Source organism: Argentina silus, assembly GCF_951799395.1.
Source record: "Argentina silus genome assembly, chromosome: 10".
Lineage (NCBI taxonomy): Eukaryota > Metazoa > Chordata > Actinopteri > Argentiniformes > Argentinidae > Argentina > Argentina silus.
Window position 1 is genome coordinate 613,636 of NC_139664.1, and position 24,155 is coordinate 637,790.

General features: G+C 44.1%; 1 protein-coding gene across 1 annotated transcript; it reads right to left on the reverse strand.

Annotated features, from left to right (window-relative positions):
• Positions 1-10,126: 10,126 nt before the first annotated feature.
• LOC310810681 (FXYD domain-containing ion transport regulator 6-like) lies at positions 10,127-20,990 on the reverse strand. The gene is made up of 10 exons (XM_083678526.1): positions 20,730-20,990; positions 17,706-17,765; positions 17,330-17,356; positions 14,305-14,328; positions 13,686-13,709; positions 12,520-12,594; positions 11,647-11,683; positions 11,123-11,160; positions 10,614-10,641; positions 10,127-10,424 (listed from the first exon to the last, which is right to left on the reverse strand). The coding sequence occupies exons 2-9, from the start codon at positions 17,755-17,757 to the stop codon at positions 10,637-10,639; spliced, it is 282 nt and encodes a 93-aa protein (XP_083534652.1). The 5' UTR covers positions 17,758-17,765; positions 20,730-20,990; the 3' UTR covers positions 10,127-10,424; positions 10,614-10,636.
• Between the last annotated feature and the right edge of the window lie 3,165 nt (positions 20,991-24,155).

Sequence of the window (24,155 nt, forward strand, 5' to 3'; positions counted from 1 at the left end):
TTATTAGTTGACTGTTTAATGTACATTTCAATGTTATTGGCTTGATCGGATTCTTATTTGATTCAGCCAAACCAGATATTGTACATACATACATACGCACACCACATGCTTTGTGTCTAAAGCTAGACTTGCCTGTAGGGGGCAGTAGACACAAAGGTAACACGTTTTCCACTGGTATGCTGGTACTAACCTGGTATTACAATAGAAACATTACTCACCTGGTACTTACCGAGTATTTTACTTGGAAATTACATTGCTAGTTTCTGGTACTTATTTCAAAGACTTGATGATGAACAACATGATTAGAAACTTCTGGAACTTCTGAAACTTCTGGAAATGATGCCTAGTAGTACTTATTGTTACATGAAACCTAAAGAAACCGGTGAGTAATTCATAGGTTAGTAAGTAAAATTCAAACTAGATACCAGTTAGACAGCTGACCAGGAGATGAAGTCTGACTGAAGTAGAAGTTGAGAGAGGGGGAGAATTCTCTCAGTCAGTTGAAACATGATTTCTATGAAATCATTCACATGCCCTGACCGCCAACTCCCCTCCCTGAAGCCCTTCACCACACACACTCACACTCACACACACACACACACACACACACACACACACACACACACACACACACACACACACACACACACACAATATTTACTCTCCTCTCCACTAAAAACTTCCCACCATGATAAGAAATCACATTGGTTCATTGAAGGGTGGCATGGTTCCAATAAGCATGTGTGCTTACGATAAGCAGACACGCTTCTAATGTTCTTGTAACTAACTTTTCTAACTATTGAATTATATTCATTTAATATGTTAAATTTCCAGCACCGTGTATTAAATGTGTAGTAAATGTTTACATACACTCACCAAGCACTTCATTAGGAACACCTGTACACCTTCTCATGGTGGAGGTGGTGTACTTCATTAGGAACACCTGTACACCTTCTCATGGTGGAGGTGGTGTACTTCATTAGGAACACCTGTACACCTTCTCATGGTGGAGGTGGTGTACTTCATTAGGAACACCTGTACACCTTCTCATGGTGGAGGTGGTGTACTTCATTAGGAACACCTGTACACCTTCTCATGGTGGAGGTGGTGTACTTCATTAGGAACACCTGTACACCTTCTCATGGTGGAGGTGGTGTAAGGGTGTGGGGAATGTTTTCTTGGCACACTTTGGGCCCGTTAACACCAATCAATCATCTCTTGAATGCCACAGCCGAGTGTTTCTAATAAAGTGCTCATTGAGTGTAGATAAACACCTACTTAGTACATTTACAATGCTTATGTAGTAAATGTGTAGTAAATGTTTAAATACATAATGCATTGTCTTGTTGATACTACTAAAAAGAAAATGTTATTTTACTGTGTAAAAGGAGTATTCATGATGTCGCCAATGCTGTGTCTACAGTATAATATACTATGTAGTATTTATCCCCTCCAGGCATTTATGATGTCATATCATATTGGTCCTAACTCATGTAGGTAGGTAGTACAGACAGGGATGTATCATCTACGCCCACTACACTTGTGTCAAACGTGAGTCATGTCAGAAATTACCACAACACAGTCAGAAAGCCACCAGCACCCACACACACATTGTAATATCTCATCTCCATGTTTTGATCTCACACCCAGCAGCATTTCTGCCCTTTGAAATATGGCCTGTATGAATCCTCTGCTCCACTATGAAAACTTTTTGAAAATGTACCTCATAGGTGATAAGAAGTCTGCTTATAGGACATTTACATTTCTCTGTGATTTCCCCAGCCTGTCTCCTCTGCAGACACAGGTGAGTCACAGGTGAGATGAGGCCATAATAACTCACTACGTTGTTGAGTAGAGCAACGACTACTCAGAAACTTTATTTCTGAGGAGCGGTAGAATGACATTGGGGGAAGGGTAGAAATGACATTCGGGAGTGGTAGAATGACATTGGGGGGAGGGTAGAAATGACATTTGGGAGTGGTAGAATGACATTGTGAAATGTGGAGAAGGTTGAATGTTCTTTCTCTTGCCATGTATGGACCTATGGATGAATGTCCAGTCAGATTGTTGTAACAACATTGTAATAACTGCTATAATTTCACTGAATGTAACCCTCTGACCTGCTATATTGCCTAACTAATCCTCCAATCAACTCAAAACTAAAATACTGGCATTAAATCAGCTTTTCAAATTTGACTTGTTCTCATTTTTTTATTGTCCCAATTACTTTACAACAGTTAAATACTGTCTAAATGTTATCATATGTTTTTAATTTCACCCTGATGGAGCTTGCACACTGCTTGTACAAACGTCACCAGTACCTGACGTTCTGAAGATGGTAGTTGTTGGCTGTTCTTTGTTTTTTTTGTTTTTTGTTTTTGTTATTTTACTGAGCACATATTCTCATTTGCAGCCATGACCCAGGGAACAGTTGCGGGGGGGGGGGAGGAGGAGGAGGAGGAGGAGGAGGAGGAGGGAGAGGAGAGGAGAGGAGAGGAGAGGAGAGGGAATGAGCCATTGAAAGCAGGGGATGATTAGGTGGCCGTTATAGCAGGAAGACCGGATTGGGAATTTAGCCAGGACACGCCTACTCTTGTTATAAATTGGATGTTTAATGACTCAGGAGTTGGGACCTCCGTTTAATGTCACATCCAAAGGATTATAAAGGTGGTTAGAAAGAAAACAACAAACTGGTGATTTCAGGTTGATTTGTTACAGCTCTTAACTATTACAATGTGCAGGAGGTATTATTACAGTATATCAAATCAATCACTGTGCTAATTTAATGTAGCTCTATGAAATCATGTTTTACTGTCGTAATTGAATAAACTATAACGTTTAAATGGAACATAACCTCAACCAATCAATCAAACACAATGTATTTGTGTAGACAGGTTCATATTTTATTGTAGCAGCCATCTCATTGGTTAGCTTGTGTGGGTCATTCATGTGCTGAAAGGTGATTGGCTCAGGGTCAGGCATAACGAGAGAACGCAATAGAATAAATGACAGACAAACGTTCTATTAGCAGGACGTTATAACTAGCTTTAAAGATAGTTATTTCACTACTTTCTAATCTTAATATACACATTTTACCCTCTCATAAATTCCGCTCCTTAAACCCATATATATATAGATATGTTATAAGTTCATTGGCTGTCATCAATCCTACTGCTGCCAACTGTGTAATTGTGCTTCGCATAACGTTATAAAAACAACAACAAACACAGCTGACTCTTAAAAGCAATGAATTCAATCCAACAGAACAGATTGAGATGAAAGTTGAAAACAATTATAATTCATGCTTTAGAGATGTTTGAGGGGCAACGGGAAACGTCTCTCACGCCATTGGTTAACAAAGTTATAGTCGGTGTCTAAAGTGCGTTGAGTAATATACAACACGATAGGACGACGCTGCCATGCAGTCAGCTCTCTGGGGGTGCAGGGAGGGGAGGGAGAGGGAGAGGGGGGAGAGAACACGTGGATTGGCGTCAACGTATTGGCGTTGGGTCCCCTGAAAGATTCCTGGCACTAAAAGCATCCATTTTTAACTATGGACACAATAGTAAAAGTGATAACAGTGTTAGAGAGCTTTCAGGAAACCCAATCCAGATCAGTTTCAACACCACCTCATCGCGTCATGATGTAGATGTACAGGGCACCATTAGGACTGAGGTCTCAGGTCAGACATGTTTTTATTTTTTTGCTTTTAGTTGCTTTCGGTGCAGATCAGGGGTAAATACAACTGACACCAGACCAGCGACCATTCTCTTTAGGGCAAGGTAGATGGTCAGCACCTAAGACATGAGTCACAAAGATGGATCACACTCCAGTGACTTTAATAAACCCTGATTTGACACCCATTAGATTTACAACTCAGACAATGTGAAGAGGTACACAGGAAGTAGTGGTGGTCGGCTTGGCTCGTGAGGTACTGCAGAGTCGGCGTTTCACTGGGTGTGTGTGTGTGTGTGTGTGTCTGTGTGTGTGTGTGTGTGTGTGTGTGTCTGTGTGTGTGTGTCTGTGTGTGTGTGTGTGCGCGCGTGTCCCAGTCTTTCCTCCCTCTGTGACTCCTCCCTTCCCCGTCTCCAAGTCTTCTATACCGTTTGAGGAGGCACTGAAACAACACGACACAGAGAAGACTAGGAGTTAAACAGACCAATGAAACACAACACAGGGAAGACAGATGGTTGAACAGACCAATGAAACGTGCCGTGTGAGCCAAGACCCTCCTTCTTTATGTGGATTGTCTACAAGAAGGTGTAGACTGAAGCTGAAGCCTAGCAGTGGAGGCTGGTGGAGGTAGAAATCAGACATGTTTGGTACCATTCCTCATTCCATTCCATATATTACAATGAGCCTGTCCTCCGATTTCTACCTCCACCAGCCTCTTCTGAAGCCTAGGCGTTAGCTTAAGGAGCTAACACAGTCTTCAGATCAGCTGGCTAATCACCCAAGCAGGATCCACTAAACTACCTCTGATACATGTATAACTGGGAGAATCTTACCCTCTGTCTTTGGGATCTGGGTGCCCGCTGAACTTGAGCTGCAGGGAGGAGAGGGGAGGGGGAGAGAGGAGAGGGGGGGAGGAGAAAAGAGCAGAGGGGGAGAGAGGAAAAGAAGAGAGGAGGGGGAGAGAGATAAGGGAGAGAGATGGGGAGGTATAGGGGATGAGACAAGGAGAAGTGAGTAAGGGAAGAGAGGAGGAGAAGGGAGGAAGAGAGGAGAGGAGGGAGGAAGAGAGGAGAGGAGGGTAGACAGGAGCAGAAGATAGACGTAGACATTTATTCAGATTCAGGATATATTCACGCCTTGTTGATCCATTGCTGGGATATTTGGTTTCATATGAAACTATCAAAATACAAACAAATAGGTCATAGTAATACAGTAAAAAAAACATCAATTCAACAATTTGATAGATGCGTAACTTGCTCTGATACAGGGAGAGGAAGGAAGGGGGGAGCAATCGGGAGGTCTAGTCAACATCTGAAAACATTGTGGCCAAAACTACAAACATGCAACTAGGATCACATTTTTTGACCGAAGGGCATGTATATTGCATGGCTAGGGTCAACTGCATACAGTACGCAAGGTGATTTGAGTTGTGGCCACAAAACTTTGAGAACAACCAGATTCAACAGTGGGCAAAATGCATAGTTAGTCCTGGGCTTCATCCTGGTTGCTTGCTAGTGGGTGTCTTCCAAGGGAGGCTGGTGGAGATAGAAATCAGAGGACAGGCTCATTGTAATGCATGGAACGGAATATGGAATGGTATCAAACACCTATCAAACACGTGTTTCACACCATTCCTGGCTCCATTCCATGTATTACAACGAGCCCGTCCTCTGATTTCTACCTCCACACACAGCCTCCCCTGGTGTCTTCCCTGTGTGCCTTTACAACAGCATGCTGTTGGCTCTAGGGGAGGCTGGTGGAGGTAGAAATCAGAGGACGGGCTCATTGTTATGCACAGAATGGAATGAGGAATGGTACCATTCCTGACTCCGTCCCATGCATTACAATAAGCCTGTCCTCCGATTTATACCTCCACCAGCCTCCACTGGTTGGCTCAGAAAACATGGGCTGTACGGCAGGTTCCCCAGACACAGGTTAAAGCCTCCTAGAAGCCCCTCCAATGATTATCCATTGAGGTATGTTTTAGATCAGCCCTAGGCTTAATCTGTGTCCTGGTAACCGACCCATAGAGAAACCACTCTCACTGCCGACTCATTCAACAACCAGGGACCCCAAACGCTCAGAACACTCCCTTGGAATCAGATAGTTGGAAAGAAAGAAATCTATTAATTAAGCATACAGCAGACACCTAGGGGCACTGCATTGATGATCCGAAGACAGATGAATAAATCTGTTACTAAAGGAATGCTAAAATACTAAAGTCAAAGCCTCTTTAAAGGAAGCCGGTTCACTCCACGTCTCTTAGGGCGCTTATTTTAAATAAGTAGACCAAACTCTGTTTTTTTAAACCCCAAAATGATACGGATTAGCAACTTTTCCTTTAGGTTTTTCATATGACTGAAAGTGTGTGGAAACATTTCGTGCGGTCATTTGATTGTTAGAAGTTGTTCTAATGTCTTATGTATTCGGCTGTGTGCTAGCCTCGCGCTCTAGTCTTACACAGGCGTTGCTAGGGAAACGGCGCGAGGTAACCCTAGTAACCCGAGCCTAGCAACAACAACCGTCAGTAACGCTAATCTGTCGCGATAACTAATCTGATACGTTTCTGATTGGTCAGAAATGTATCCCCACGTGGGACAGGCGCCATCTTCCCCGTCTCTCGCAAAACCAATATTAAATCAAGGGAGTGACATAACTCTAATACATACAATCTCTGCTAAAGTACAGTATGCATTGCGGACCTGTACTGTTATGTTAATCTAAACATGTCATATCGGGTCATATCGGGTTGAATGTGTGGGCAGCGTTAGTGGTTTGGGTTGGGGAGAGGGGGCAGGGCAGCATTCAGATTCACTGTGTGTGTGTGTGTGTGTGTGTGTGTGTGTGTGTGGATGTGTTCGTGCGTGCGTGCGTGTGGGTGTGTGTGTGTCGGGAGGACAGACACTGTAAACAGTCATAGTAAAGGCATTAAAGACGTTCTCTTCTACTGCTGGTACTCCTCTTCCAAGGTGCGGGTCATTCCGCATGCGCAGGCAGAGCGTCTGCCAAACCGTGCGCAAACTCTTACTTGGGCGAGGATTTGACGCATCTAGTGAACTTTTTACCTGTGGGAGAGTTGAAGAGAGTTAAACAACACTCAGCTTTGTGTGTGTGTGTGTGTGTGTGTGTGTGTGTGTGTGTGTGTGAGTATGTAGGTGTGTGGTGTGTGTGTGCGTGTACTTACTAAGGGCTATTAGGATCCCAGACACAAACATGATTACAGCGAGGATGACGCCTGTTGTCCGTAGCGTCTCATAATCTAGAGTCAACAGAAACACATAATGGGCTAGGACACGTGACCATGAACAGTAAACCACCACTAAATGTAAAAAATAAATTAATTAATTAAAAAAGTGTTATTAGATTGTGACGTGATCAACTACTTACCATACTCAAAGTCACTTTGATCCGGAAAATTCGATTCTGTACAGAACAAAGGCAAGTCGAGTTATTAATTTGTTACAGCAAAGTAGGCTTTACATCGATTCAGTATATGTCAATGTAACATTATTGAGAGGGGAATAGAATATTTGAGAAGTGACCGAGTCCCAAAAACTCCCGCTCGGACAGTAATCTGACTTCAGCACCACGGACAGCAGCGCTCGGTTATCGTCGGATTCGAAACCGAGAGCCGGCTGCTCTCTCGTGCTACAACACTGACCTCAATACAAACGCTTCTTTCGAGGCGTCTCACCATCAAAGCAATAACATGAACTGTCTGGTTTTTAACTTCATGCGTCACCTAAATTGGTGGAAATGTTGTCGGGAATCAAAGCTTTTGCCCACATTGACGGAAACCATGGGTGCGTAAATGTCCCCGTTGCCCGTTCACACCGCGTTCTTTCCTAGAGACAACGAGGCGATAGAAGTCTCGGCTGCGGAGCGCTTGATCTTGATCAATGCGTCTGTCTCCGCTCAGCTCAGCAGAAGAAAAAAACGCGCATTAGAAAGTGGGTTAGAGGCGCAAAGGGGTATTCGAGGCGATCCTTTCATGTGTGGCTGGAGCCGATCCATCCATTAATAAACATCACGGGTGTATCGATTAGCCTGCGCATAGAATGTCTTCAGTGGCAAAAAACGAAAAATGAGTATTTGCTCTAAACAATAGGCTAACTCCATACATAAGCGCTGTTGTTTTCACCTCATTAGCTGATTAGCTCCTAAAGATCCAGGAGAAAGCTCCTTACCACTTACAGTTGAAATAAATAAGCATCTGCTGCCATAACGAGCTGCCTGCCTCTCTTGGCAGCTCTTGTTTTAAACGGAGCGTCGATAATGCGGCTTTATGTTGCTGAACCCCCAGTTTCTAGTAATGGCTTAGTTGGCGCTTTGTACTTCTCCCCGGTGCGCTAACCCTCCCTCCTTTCCTCCCTCCCTCTCTTCCTCCAAATACGCCCTGATGGGCAAGTTTTCATTACATCTTCATTTGCACAATGTAAGAGAACAATTAGGCGTAATACGAAACATGTAACATGTGGGTGCCAAAGGAATATGGAACCCTTTATCTAAAAGCAATGTTATTGACAACGATATAAAGTGATCAATAATAGATACAACAGTCCCTCCTGGGCGCCGAGGCAGCATTGCACCAATCTATAGCCTAATCAATACCATGCATGATTAAAAGACACCCTTCGAGATGAGGACGATAAATAATTGATGTCTGTGCAGGAAATTGCCTGTAGCAACTCGGGACCAACTGCATCCCTGAAAGGAATAGGGTTGAAATGAAAGAAACCCCGACGTTATTAACTTATTAAACTCACACATTTGTATTATCAATCGTTTTCAAAAGGAGCCCCACGATCGTTAAATTCACTAAAATGGGACAAACCTCCTGTCGTTGTCATGACTGCAGTGTGTAGTTACGATGATGCCTCTTCGGTCTCTGTCGCGCTCCGACGCACGGTCTCCAGTCAGGCTCAGGGGTGGAAGAAGGGAAGCGCGCGTGGAAGTGTGAAGCGGGATGGAAGAGAAAACTGCGGTTCTACAGTACGGCTCAATTCCAAATAGACCCCCTTAGTTCCTAAACGCTAGACACTTGCCCCCTAGTCCCTACCACCTGGAGACACTCCTGTAGATCTGAGAGGGTTGGATTGGATTTAGGCAATATTATAATCGCTCGACTATGCGTGCGGATAGGCAGGGAGGAAATGTCACCACGTTGCTCACGCCTATCCAATCCTCTCAGATCTAGAAGCGCCTGTAGCGGATAGGGGGCGAGGGATTGATTAGGAATAAAGCAAGTATGATGTCAATACCAGCGCGAGAAAACCTGCGGGGATCCTCTAGTGGCGATTTAGAGGTACTGCATCCCAGGTCTTCCCAGTGCAGCAGCAGCCCTGTCGAGGTATTCCCCCAAGAAAGCGAAATGTGTGCCAGCCAATGCGGATAGTATAATACGGTGAAGACTCGAGAGAGTACTATAGTATGCGCTTACAGGTCTGCTAGCCACCAATGCGGCAGAGGGATGGGAGCTGACACACACACACACACACACACACCTATCAACAGCACATGCAAAACACTGTACAGTGCGCTCCAAAAAGAGCCAGCTGAATTCAAAAGAAGCCTAGGAGGAATTGGCTGCAGGACTCATGGTTGAGGCCAGGGAGATTTAAATGCAAAAAATACTCAGTTTGTCATGCCTTATATCACAGACTGATGGCTTATTCAAATGGCCCTGTTCCTGTCTCCACTTACTCATTTTCACGTGTTGTTTTCATTGATTATAATCATTCTAACTATATATAATTTGATATCAAAGTATTATTATTATTATGCAGCCCAACCAACCAACCCCCCACCCCTCCCCGCCATGTGCCCACTTTCCTCGACGGAGAGAACGTGTTCTAGATGTTGGCTGATACTGGGACCATCCATCATGTATTCTGCAGCAGCAGCAGCATAACGGTACACTCCCTTTAGCCAAGAACATACCCACAACCATTTACAATCACGGCTCATTATGGATTCTTTAGCAAACACGTGACACATGCCTGCAATTAGTCTGAATAATGTTGTGTCAGCTACTGTGTGTGATGCCGCTGTACATAAATGAGTTGACTGCGTGGCGGCGCCGCATCCATTAGAAGCGCGCGTCTCCAGGGACACGGGGACCGCGGGAGAATGAAGGGATCTTCCTGACCGGCATCCCATTGACAGATCGACGAGGTCAAAAGCTAAAACTGACCCTCAAGTTAAGCCCCTAACCCTAATCTTAACCAAATGTTAACCAATTCGGAAATTCAACATCGGTTTGCGGCTCAGGCGTGTCCCCTCCGTGTTCCCCACTGAAACCAGTGACAGAGAAAAGGTGAGGCTGATGAGACAGATCAACGCGCACTGCTAAAACCCAAAACTACATCCATTTATTTGATAGTCCAGAAACAACACAATTTAAAATACAGTCATACAATTTCAAACTTATAAAATAGATTTCTTTCGCCTTGTGTATCATCACATTCTGTAAGGAGGGAGTTTTTAAAAGGCACAATTCAACAACCCCGTACACACCAAAATAAGATTTCTGTCAAAATACGGTCACTGTGGATTCATTCCTACAGTTAGAAAAATAGGTAGAAGCGAAAAAAAATAAGACATGAAGAAGAGAGCTTATCAGCAGGGTGGAATTGAAAAAGAGAAGACGCCTCCTGCGCTCTTGAAAATGGCCATAGTAGTCCTCTACGGTTGTCAGGTCGATGCTGCCGCCTGCTGGCGACGCCTGGTATCACTAACTGCCTGGGCAACTGAGAGAGAGGGGAGAGCAGAGTCCAGGTTTGATTGGTGTTATTGTTGTTGGTGTTTTAGTTCAGCATTGGTTGAGATAAAGAGTACAAGGACAATATCAATTGACAACAGCATTAGAAATGTATGGCAAGAAATTGTGAAATCATCATTGCAATAGATTCACAAACAAACACATCAGTTGTACTCACCGTATGCCCCTAGGTCTTTACTTCTAATCTACAGAAAGAGAAAGATTAAAACAGATTAAAAGTCAGCATCTCGTATTGGTGTGAAAGGCACCACTTCTGATTCACATGCTGTGTTGAAACATTCCTCTTCATCAACAATACACAGATACCAGGGGAGGCTGGGGGAGGTAGAAATCGGAGGATGGGCTCTTTGTAATGCATGGAACAGAATGAGGAATGGTATCAAACACGTCTTTGATACCAATTCGGTTCCATACATTACAATAAGCCCGTCCTCCGATTTGTACCTTCACCAGCCTCCCCTGACAGAAACATGAACTTCAATCAATACCAATATATAGATAACATTACAATGAAGATTAAACTAGACAATATCACTACCAATCTTCAGGCTACATCTTGATGGATAGATGATTCACTTACTTAAACAAATGTATTGTTGTAAGTCGCTTTGGATAAAGGCGTCTGCTAAATGTCCTAAATGTAAATGTAAATGTAACAATATTTACCCCTGGCAGGTCCAGCCTCTACATCTGCCACCCCAGCACTGAGGGGAGGAGAGAGGAAGGAGAGAGAGGGAAGGGAACATTGAGGACAAACTGATATATTTGGGGCTTCACACCAGACAGGAGAGTGGAGCTCTGTTTAACATGGCTTTACTTTAGCAGCTTTGTTGTAAGACAGAACCTCAGGGCTTGTTCAGAGAGTCACGTTACCCACATAGGTGGCTGTGGAGGCAGCTGTGTCATTAACATGTGACCAATCAGGTAAGTATATTCTAATAAGAGTATAGTAATAACAACCTATATATAGTCTATTACACAATCTGTACTGTATCTTTAACAGCAGCGTCTCATAGGGTCCAAGTCAGAAACCTTGGACATACTCTACCAGTAATGCAAATGGAACACATGGAACTAAAACAACATGCAGGTCACATTCAGAGTCTGACCCTGTTTCCTAGTTTTTACAACCAAGGTTCAGGGTGTCGGCCATGTTTGTTTTTTGTTTGTATACCGTTTCACTTCCTCACCTTGGCTTCTGGCTCGTCTTGCACTGGCATTTTTTGGCTGCAGAGTGAGAGAGAGAGAGAGAGAGAGAGGGGAGAAAGAGGGGAGAAAGTTAGAGAGAGAGAAAGAAGAGAGAGAGAGAGAAGAGAGAGAGCGAGAGGAGAGAAAGAGAGAGAGAGAGGGGAGAGAAAGTGAGAGAGAGAGGGGAGAGAAAGTGAGAGAGAGAGAGAGAGAGAGAGAGGAGTGGAGTTAGCTGCTATGGCATGGAAACTTGATACCCTCAAGATCATTTACAGATACTATAGCTATCCATTCAGACCCTATAAGTCAACCACAGATCTGCTGCATTCATAGGTTGTCTAAATCAGGCTCTGAACACTGAAGAAGGGCAGTAGACTGAGAAAGCCTCTCCATGCACAGTTATAGTCTCCATTCGGGGTGTTGGGTATCCAGTGGAGGGGGGGGGGGTTGTGCAAGACCTTGGCATGCATGCTAGCTGTCCAGCCCCACCCCAGACATCCCAGACCTCTACCCCAGCCCTCACCCCAGCCCTCCCTCCACCCAGACATCCCAGCCCTCCACCCCAGCCCCCACCCAGACATTCCAGCCCTTCTCCGACCCCCACCCCCACCCCAGGGAGTAAGTGATCTCCTGATCTCGGCCTTGTTTACTGGGACTGTTGAGCCTAGGTGAGCAGCAGCCAAGAAAACAACCACAGTCACCCATGTCCTGGAAACTCAGCGCCCGAGGTTACAACACCAAACTAACCAAGTGTCCATCAGGGGACGTTGGGGGAGGTATTTGAATGGCTGGTTGTATAATGCATTGCACGGAAGGAGAAATCCTCCGATTTCTACCTCCACCAGCCTCCCCTGGTGGTTCACACTGATACTTACTGACGATGAGGACGATGCCCATGAGGAAGAGCGTCACAGCGAAGATCAGGCCACCAATCCTCAGAGACTCGTAATCTAAGATGAAGAGAAGGTCCATCTACAGTGTAATCCCAGCTCAGCTACACAATCAATAATGTTAACTCTTCAAAACAAAGATCGTCAGTATATATACAGTACCAGTCAAAAGTTTGGACACACCTTCTCACATTAAATTATTTTCTACATTGTAGATTAATATTGAAGACATCAAAACTATGAAGGAACACATATGGAATTATGTAGTAAACAAAAAAAGTGTTAAACAAACCAGAATATATTTTATATTTTAGATTCTTCCAAGTAGCCACCTTTTGCTTTGATGACAGCTTTGCACACTCTTGGCAAGTTTGTGTCCAAACGTTTGACTGGTACTGTATATATATATATACAGTTTCTATATATATATACAGTTTATATATATATATATATATATATATATATATATATATATATATGTGAATAGCTGTCAGCCTGTCCTAGTGTATATGAGCTGTGCTACTAACAGTCAAGAGTCACCCAGAGTCAATCTGAACAGACATGGCAGCAGATTAATGCTAAAGGCAGGTTTCAGCGGACACAGATTAAGTCTAGACATGGACTAAGTCACACTTTCAGTGACCCTTTTCAGGTGACAATGCATTTCAGTCTAAAGTTAGGCTTAATCTGTGTCCAGAAAAACAGACCCAAGCGTTGAGCCTAACGTGTGACTGGACTACATGGGTAGTGTGTTTGTGGATGCTACTACACAGGGGAGGGCAGTCAGGATGGCAGTGTTTAATTACATCATAGTGGATCTGTATAGTAGGCCTGTTGATGGCTGGGAGGGGTTGGGGATGGGGGGGTGGGGTGGGGGGGGTGTCAGTTATGAGACTGCAGAGTGGTGGGCGGGGCTAGAACTGTTTGGCGGTTGAATTCAGGAAGAAAGCCTTCAGGGTTACTGTTTTCCGTTGCCCCTGGAAACGCAGGAGGAAAACGCCAACCCGTCTCTCGACCTGCCAGATGTTTCCTGTGTGTGTGTGTGTGTGTGTGTGTGTGTGTGTGTGTGTGTGAGTGTGTGTGTGTGTGTGTGTGTGAGAGAGGGAGTGAAGGGTCATAGGTTCAGCCATGTTGGTTCACACCACACTCACCATAGTGAAATGCACTGTCATCGTCTGGGGAGGAAAAAACAGGAGGAGAGAGGAAGAGAGGAGGGGGAAACAAGAGCCAGGTCAGTCCACTGACTGTTACTCAGACCTGGACAGTCACATAACACACACTGTGGAAGGCTTCAGCCCAGAGGCCTACTGTGGCCTTCTTTTCCTTGCTGCCAAAAATATCTATCAAAAATAGCAACAACCTAATATTACTCTGCTATCTGTACAAACAGACCAACTTTCATTATCTTGAGTAGTGAACACACACACACACACACACACACACACACACACACACACACACAGACACACACACACACACACACACACACACACACAGACAGACAGACACACACACAGACAGACAGACAGACAGACACACACACACACTGGTTCACTGGGTAAGGAGTGAGGAGGTTGGAGTTCAAACAAAGAACCCACTTACCTCGGTTGAGACCACACACACACACACACACACACACACACACACACACACACACACACACACACACACACACACACACACACACACACACACACACACACACCACACACACAGCCTACTTTACAAAAGTTAACAACAATTTGAAATACAGAAGACAAATGTAAATACCTTTGACCTCGTCCATCGTCGATGCTGGAACAGAAAACAAAGAAAGCATTAGTGCTGGTACTAAACAGACTTCAACTCTGACTCTGTGTTTAAGTTATCTGATTTACTAACTGTTTAGTTTCTGAACTGCTGATTGTTCCACTGGAGACAAAACGTAGATAGTGGATCTACTCTACACAATGTGAGGTTGTTTCAGGTGTGGCTGGCTATTTTTATTTAACCTTTATTTAACCAGATAAGTCATTTGAGAGCCAGTTCTCAAATGTCTTTTTGTGAAAAAGTTAAAAAAAAAATACAATAACATTTTGAATGAAAAAAAAATAATAAAAAAACACAACAAAAGACGGAGTGTTAACATGCATGAAGAACAGACGTTCACACAGCGGGACGCAACACTGCAACACTGCAACACTGCAATACTCCGCAGCCTCACTCTCTCATATAAAGGCAACACTGCAACATGCCATAATATGCAACATTCACTCAGCTACTGTGAAGTTGCAGCACCGTTGAAAGCAGGGGAGGCAGAATCATATCACCCTGGTCTATGTGTGTGTGTGTGTGTGTGTATATATATATATATATATATGTGTGTGTGTGTGTATATATGTGTGTGTGTGCATATATATGTGTATGTGTGTGCGTATGTGTGTGTGTGTGTGTGTTACAAGGCCAAACCACATCCTGTACAACCTCCCCTGGTCATTAAGAGGAACAACTACTGTTGGACATTCTGCTGCGGTTCAGACCCAGGCCAACGTAGCGAAGGTGGTTTAGAATGGCCTGATGAAGATCCTACTCGGACCGAATTTGTTGTCTGTTTTTCTGCGTCTGAGTCTGAATTAAATCACTGTGGGAGCATACCAGACTTGCAGACATTCCTTTTTACTTCGATTCATACTTCTGTCTTTCGTCCGATGAACCGGATGTGAATATTTGACTACTTTTTCTATGGAATCACTCAATAATCTTGTGAGGTAGCCCTGCCTAAGACATATGGAACTAAAGTGTTGGCCTCAGACCTTGAGGATGTCCTCTCGGCCTAATGGTAGATGCTTGGGTCTTCCATGTGAGAGACCCAGGCTGAACCCAACCCGTCACGCGAAGACCAGCGGCGTGTAAGAATGAGCTGTACTTCTGGAACCTCCCGCTGCCTCCCTGTGTGAGGCCTGGCCCCACACCAGACGAGGCGATTACTGAACTAAAACCCCAGATATGAGAAAATGTTTAATCCTCAGGAACGGACCATTTCTCACATAACTCTGGATTAGATTGAATATCTCAGTGGTATTTCATCGAGTTATATAACCTGGAATCTTAACACCATGTAAAGTGGTTAATCCATGCTATAGAACATACAGTTGGGCTTGTAAATACCCCTGACATCATTAGCTAGCATCTTCTGGGGGGGGGGGTTTGTCCCACCAGACCTGGGTCAAATAGTATTTGGCATCCTTTCAAATACGTTGCATGTTTGCTTGTGCCTGCCTTGTGTGCCAGGTGGGCGGGGTAAGCACCTTTGGGACTATTCCATTGGTTCAATTGCACCAGATAAAAACAAGCAATCAAGCACAGAGAAGTATTTGAAATGATCAACAATAGTCAAAATAGTCTCTCCTCTATTCATCACATCCTCTCTCTCCTCGGTTCCTTCTCAAAACACTTTAAAGGGATAGTCCACCGAAATTACAAAATCACATGCAAGGAAATAAATATGAATAAATATTAAAGATTTTGTAATTTGGGTGAACTATCCCTTTAAAGGAGAAGCTCCAAGGTCCCTCCCCTGAGATATTCTGATGCAATGAGAAGGAAGCGAGGAGAGAGGATGAGAGGAGAGAGGATGAGAGGAATGGAGGATGAGAGGATGAGAGGAATGGAGGAGAGGATGAGAGGATGAGAGGATGAGAGGATGAGAGGAATGGAGGAGAGAGGATGAGAGGATGAGAGGAATGGAGGAGAGAGGATGAGAGGATGAGAGGATGAGAGGATGAGAGGAATGGAGGAGAGAGGATGAGAGGATGAGAGGAATGGAGGAGAGAGGAATGGAGGATGAGAGGATGAGAGGATGAGAGGAATGGAGGAGAGAGGATGAGAGGATGAGAGGATGAGAGGAATGGAGGAGAGAGGATGAGAGGATGAGAGGATGAGAGGAGAGAGGATGAGAGGATGAGAGGATGAGAGGAATGGAGGATGAGAGGATGAGAGGATGAGAGGAATGGAGGAGAGAGGATGAGAGGAATGGAGGAGAGAGGAATGGAAGAGAGAGGAATGGAGGAGAGAGGATGAGAGGATGAGAGGATGAGAGGAATGGAAGAGAGAGGAATGGAGGAGAGAGGAATGGAGGATGAGAGGAATGGAGGATGAGAGGATGAGAGGAATGGAGGAGAGAGGATGAGAGGAATGGAGGAGAGAGGAATGAAGGAGAGAGGATGAGAGGATGAGAGGAATGGAGGAGAGGATGAGAGGATGAGAGGAGAGAGGATGAGAGGAATGGAGGATGAGAGGATGAGAGGAATGGAGGAGAGAGGATGAGAGGATGAGAGGAATGGAGGATGAGAGGAATGGAGGAGAGAGGATGAGAGGATGAGAGGATGAGAGGAATGGAGGAGAGAGGATGAGAGGATGAGAGGATGAGAGGAATGGAAGAGAGAGGAATGGAGGAGAGAGGATGAGAGGAATGGAAGAGAGAGGAATGGAGGAGAGACTATGAGGACACAACCAGAGAGGCAGCCACACTAGAAGCAGCCACAGGGTGGGCATCCATACGAGAGAGGCAGCTGAGAAGCCGGTGGCAAACATGGCCGTGCATCATCTCCAGTGTCCACTCCACTCTGAAGCAGACCAGACCAGGGGAGGTTGGTGGAGGTAGAAATCGGAGGACAGCCTCATCGTAATGCATGGAACCATTCCTCATTCCGTCCCATGCATTACACTAAGGCCGTCCTCCAATTTCTGCCTCTACCAGCCTCCCCTCTGAGGCAGACAGACAGCACACAGGTCATTCCTCCTCTCACACACTTACCTGGCATCTCCCTACCAAACGCTGACCCTGCAAGCACAGACAGAAAGACCAGATACCTGCTCACTTCCACTGCTACTAACCCACCACAGAGCCACACAGAGAGCTCGTCTCAACCGTGAGCATACAGGAGTGGAGATGTTCCATGCAGGAGAGGAGGCTCCCCTCTCTGTGCCTAAGTGCATACATCTATTGGAGAGAGAGTTCTAATGGTCTCTGGCTGGAATTATCTCCCCCTGGTTTTATCAGTGGTTCCCACCGAGTCACAAGGTCATGTTGTTGAATACAAACCCTGAAAACAACATCTGCTCTGTGTGTGTGTGTGTGTGTGTGTGTGTGTGTGTGTGTGTCCAGGACTAGGATAACTGTAGATACTCACCTAACGCAGGACCTACACAGAGGCAGAATGCTACCACCAGAGACAGCTTCATTATCACACCTGTTAACAAGAAGAACACAAACACGGCCATTCAGATCCCCACAAAGACAACAGCATTAACATTTCAATGAATTACGGATTGTGGCTTTAAAGTAGACTTAGGTACTAGGTACTATTTAACAGACGTTAAATCAGAATCAGAATTCTTTTATTTGGCCAAGTATATTTGCACATAGAGGAAATTGACTTGGTGAGGTTGGTGCATGGGACATAAAAAACAATAGCAAATATTGACAATTTACAAAGTAGCAAAATATGAACAAAATAGCAATAAAAAATGTACAAATTTACAAAATAGAACAATAAAACAATCCATCTTGTAGGCTGTGTGAGGCTAAGTGGCAATGAGGCTAGAGGCTGTGAGACGGGGATGGGGCAGGTACACTATACATTAGAATACTTTTAAATAAATATAAATTACACTGTCAGTGCAACTGTTTACAACTATTTATTCCGATGGTACAGATATACCAAAGGGTCAGTTTCACAAGAGTGTTGCAGCTAAAATTGTACTTTATCTACGATGACAAACCAGGCCCACTACTCTCCTCAACCAGCAGTTCATTCTTCATTCTTCACAAATGATGTTCTTTCACACACAGAAGTTTGACCCACAAACATCGATTTTTACAGTTGGTCCTCTCTCGTGGCCTTCAACTGGGTTGTCTGGAGAAATTAAGTACTACTTAAGCTAAGAAGCTTTCAGACCCCAGGGCAGAGAGCTGAATGAGAAAACAAAAACATGCTGTATGTTTCCCCAGACTCAGACTGTTTACGACCTCATCTACCAGCTTGGCAGTGGAGGGAGAAATCAGACACGCACATGTTTGATACCATTCCTTACTCCATGAGTCAGCCCATCCTCCAATTGAGCCCATCCTCCAATTTCTACCTCCACCAGCCTCCTGTAGCTCAGCCAGGCCAGGTTGAGACTGAGACAGAGAGGTGTGTGTGTGTGTGTGTGTGTGTGTGTGTGTGTGTGTGTGTGTGTGTGTGTGTGTGTGTGTGTCATGGGGAGCCTTGTAGAGCAGTGAACACACACAGCTTTGTAGCTCAAGTACACCCAGTCACAACAACACACGGGCCCTCTGCCGGTCCCCTTCACTAACAAAGACAGACTGTTCCAGAAGATCACACTCCCAGCCATCCTTGTTGTCTCTTCCCAAGCACAAATCAACATGGTGAGTTTTACGTCTTGACACCAATTTTGGTGGGGGGGGGTTTAGGTCTTGTTGTGCAGAATTTCAACATTTTGACCGAGCTGAGGTTTTCTGATCAGTTGTGGGAATTCCAGTGGGCTAAGCAGTCTTAAGGCACGCAGATGCTTGAGGTTACTGAGGCTAAGGTCTGTCTGTGAGAGTACAGTACAGTTCTACCAGCATATCGTATGTAATGTCCTCCTGACTAACGGTAAGAGAAGAGGGGGGCTATTTCGGACTCCAAAAGGTCAGGACACGGAGGTCTAGAGGCAGTGGTGTGCAGGGCATAGAAATAGAATGAGCTGAATGGACACGCTGCATTAAGAACATGGCAATTTGGCTCTATTCGTTATATTTCTATGGTGTAGGTTAACAGGGCGAGAGCAAGAATAGGGTTAAGTTACAGTTGATATTTGGTCAGTGGGTTACCGCTCTGCCTGTCTGTCTGTTTCTCCCTCTCCCTCTCTCTCCCTCTCTCCGATTGCCCCCCCCCACCAGGCCAGACAGGGGTTGCTCTAGGACTGATATGACTATTCATAGTTCTGGAGTGTGAAAAGCAGCCTAGTTGAGCCATGGATGAGTTAAGCATTGTTGGGCACTGGACACAGCAATGTCTACTAGCCTGGGTGACAGTCTACAAGCCTACTGTCCAAAACATTAAACAGCGAAAGCAAAAATATTCTTTTTAATAAGGTGTTCAATAATATTTTGATTAATATCTGATCTGCTACACAATTTTTATTTTCAATAAATGTGCAGCTACATGACTGAATATTCAGTTAGGACTACTTAGCTGTTCTTTTGCAATTAGAACACACAAATCTCACCGGCCCAAAGGGCCAGTTGCTCACATTTTTTCACTAGCCAGCGTTGAAAAAGACTAGCTTTGGGCTAGCGGGCTATGTTAATGTCCTTCCCTGTGGTCAACCCAGGTAAGGTCAGTTAACCCACCTTTTTATCTTGGTGAACATGGTTTTCCACCTGTTCTGCTAGCTAGGTCAATGTTATTTTCAGGGTTCACCACCACATCCCTGGTCAACGGTCACCAATGTATCAGAAGTTGGAGATATTTAAACACTCCTAGAAGTTACTCTGGGAACGGAATTACCTACAAAGGCCTGTCAATCACAGGTCTAATCTACGGAAGGCTGCAGGAGGCAGTCAAATCCACTAATCTTGTTTTTTCTTGTTAGTTACTGAAATACTAAATTGTATAGGAGATTGGGGTCTCACTGAACTAGACCTACAGCTCAAATCATTGCACATTCTCTGTAGAAGTGACTGTGCATCAGCTCTCCACGTAAATATTGATCTCTCTGTTGCTACAAAGCTTTTAATGCCTGTGTGAAAATGGTAGTTGAATAGAAAAAGTAAATGGATAAAAAGTACTAATACTACTATAGGTCAAAGCATTGATTCTGGTAAATCAATCGGCTTATGGTATGACTTTTAAGGTCACGTGCTCTCAAAGGCAATTGGTTGTAAAACATATTTGAGAGCACTCCAAACACAGATGTAACCTTCAGCTGCCAACTAATGGAAAAAATAAAGCATTCTACAGTCTATTCCCACACATTTCAAAGCACGATTCACAAAAACTTAGAATTGATCAAGACACGTGTTCTTCCCCAAAACATGCACTGAAATTGCTATTGGAGCCTAGATTCTCAAAACTGTAGTTTCGGTTGCTGTATTTGATTGCATGTTTTGGCGCAGAGAGAACACCGCGCAAGAACATAAAGTTAAGAATATAAAGGTAACTTACCTGTGAAAGCCTGGTGGTTAGAAGAGACGCGCCTATGGAGTGCAGATTAGATGAACAGCGTGATTTGCTTTGCTTTGTAAAAACGCGCTCAATTCCCGTTTCAACTTCTTGAGAAAGAATGAGTCCGTGTTTGCCGTCAGTTTTAAGCAGAGAAACTGAATGAATGTTGTACACTGCGTCTTTAGTTTATCTAACATTCATGCAGATCTGATCCTGGAGCGATTCTTCTTTCACAGCCAACGAAGTTTTGGTAGTGGAGTGTCTGTCTGGCCAGAGAGAGAGAGAGTGTGTGTGAGACAGAGAGAGGGGGGTGGTGGAGGGGTTGGTCTGGTCTTGGGAGAAGTGGGTTTCACCCTCCAAATTTACCCTGTTCAGAGGTAAACAACCTTACCAGGGAAAGAAACCAAATAAACCGACCACTAATTACGTATGCTAATCTAGAGAAGCCTGAAAAACGTGTTTACTGTTTGTTTACCGACTCACATTCAGATTTCAGAAATGCAGGAGCCACGTTCCTAAAGGCTATCCGTTTTTTATCAAGGACAACCCACCTAACACTCTTTTGACTGAGTCAATAACTGTTGGAAGAAGCTATTCATATTCAAAGGTATTCAAACTGATATTCAGGCCCAGCCCAGATGTCCTGGGGGCCCTAGATGAGGTCTTAATTTGGGGGCTCACCCACCCCCATACTCCCAATCCCTGCTTTTGTCGCAAATCATACTCTTGTCATTTTCTAAAAACACAAGGAGTTGAAAAATAGGAAATCTGTCGTACTTATTTTTCAAAAGCAGGTCTTACCTTGTATATAAAGCTAAAACAGGGTGGGATATAAGAATTCCACCTCCCCACTCCGATTGAAAGTCAAAACGTGTATTCATGCTTATATCCTGGTATTAACCTTTTTAACCTTTTTAATTACCTTGATAACGTTTGTTGATTTTCACATCCCATAGTTGTGCAGAGCTGTTTGGTTATTGTGGTCCGAACATTTGCACGTTATCTAAGATAAAAACAAGAGTGTGTAATTCAAATACAACAACAGTGCTTATGAAGAGCATCGGGTGACGAAGGCACAGACTAAATTTGGTCATCCGTGTACTGCTGCCACCCTTGCCTCTAAGAGCGAGGAGTGAACTGAATAACAGAATTCCTGGGAATAAAAGAGGTACATCATTTTTGTTCCAAAGCGTTAGAAATACGAGGTGCGGCGTGAGGACGTGTGAGTTGATTTACTTGCGTGTGTCACGCTCAATGTGTGAGTTAAGATTAAGATTAAGATTTAAGATTAGGATTATTTGTCACTCCGGTTATACAAGTACAATCGTGTGAGATGCTTTCGCTCGGGGTACATAGTAAATATGAACGACATATAAAATATAATAGCAAAATATAAGAGGAACTAAAATGTCTAATTATATACATTTAAGGCAACAAAAATATACGGTCTTACGGTAATATATGGTCTTCTGTGGCTCAGTTGGTAGAGCATGGTGCTAACAACGCTTAGGTTGTGGGTTTGATTCCCACTGGGACCATATATACTGAAATGGGTTAGGGTTCACTCTCACTGCAGTGAGATAAAAGCATCAGTTAAATGGCATATATTACATTCAGCAGAATATTGCACAGGGGTTGGATTGCACTTGGAGTTGACAGCCCTGTAACGTTATAGACGTGTGTCAAATGATGAACTCACTGCTGCACATTCCTGCCTGCTTTCAACACCATTCCTGTACTGCTCCTCGAGGTTCCTGACTGACTTCCACCTCTGTCACCTCTCCATTGCTAGGCTGCCTCTACTTCGCCTATGGTTCAGGCCGGCCCTGAAAACATTATTTGAAAATGTGTTCAACCTGTTCAGAATGAGGCTACAAACTGTCCTAACGGGAAGCACAACATTTGAAACAGCACATTTCACAGGTTGATGATTTCTCTATAGCTTCAGAACAGGTTTAACGCCACGGGGGAACATTCCCTGGGGCTGATCTGAACACTATCTGAGTGATTGACTTGTCGCCCTCAGGGATTACCTCTCTGGTGTTACTGAATTAGTTACATGAAGTATGAAATGTGAGAATTTAAAGACCAATGCCAAATTGAAATTCGATATGACACATACGTGGTTTTAATGTAAAGTTGAATGAAAATGGTAATACATTAGGTTTGAAAGTCCAAAACGTACTCGCACAGCCAGTGGCGAACAGCTGTTCAGCTGTAGTGTAGTCTGCATAACGGCTCTTATAGCCTGTCCTGTGAACATGTGACATGTTTTGCATAACGTGAGATCAGCTGTCTGTCCCGTACGGCCAGCTGCTCCCCTCCTTAAAGTGCCTTGCCTGAATCTTCGTGAATTTAAATAAATAGAAATCATTTATTTTAGGAGAGGGGTGTTTGATTGGCATGTGTCTGGGTAAGAAGGCAAAGTCACAATCATCGTCATCCTCAACAACAATAACATTTACATTTACATTTATGGTATTTAGCAGACGCCTTTATCCAAAGCGACTTACAACAAATACATTTGTTTAAGTAAGTGAATCATCTATCCATAAGATAAAGTAATCAATGAGCCATTGGCAGTTAAAATGCTAGAAGAATTGGTCCTCTGTGGCTCAGTTGGTAGATCATGGTGCTAACAACGCTTAGGTTGTGGGTTTGATTCCTGCTGGGACCATATATACTGAAATGTATGCACTCACTGCAATGTAAGTCGCTTTGGATAAAAGCGTCAGCTAAATGGCTTATATTATATTAAGAAGGAAAAATTACTTTTTCATCAAAAGCAGCTGTGTCCCTAACTTGTGCTATTTTGTACCCAAGCCGTGACAAGGTGTCCCAACAGACTGTTTCCTCAGCAGAGTGCTACTTGGCTGTGGAGGGTGAACATCTCAGTGGCAGAATGATCCCAGATTCCAACACCCACACTCCAGATCCTGACCCTGAGGCCATGGTGGTGACAGGAGCTACCCTGGTTTAAAGTGCTCTATTCGTAACAGGGGAGGCTGGTGGAGGTAGAAATCGGAGGATGAGCTCATTGTAATGCATGGGATGGAATGAGGAACAGTATCAAACACGTGTGTACAATGAGCCCGTCCTCCGATTTTGACCTCCACTAGCCTCCCCTGGTTTCCACTGTCCTGCTGTTCTCCACATGTGTTTGATACTGTTCTATGGATTACAATGAGCCCGTCCTCCGATTTCTACCTCCACCAGCCTCCCTTGATTCATAAAGCTACATGTTTTATGGAGAAGTTAAGACCGCATTCAAGACAGGCTTGCAATCTGATGCCTCAACACACAGGACTGCCTTTATAACCAGACAAACAAGAGTTTGATCCTAAACTGTTCTTCAATTCAGCTGGATTTGCTTCACTCAGCACTTGAAGAAGAAGGGACGTGTGTTCCGACCACACTTGACTTCTT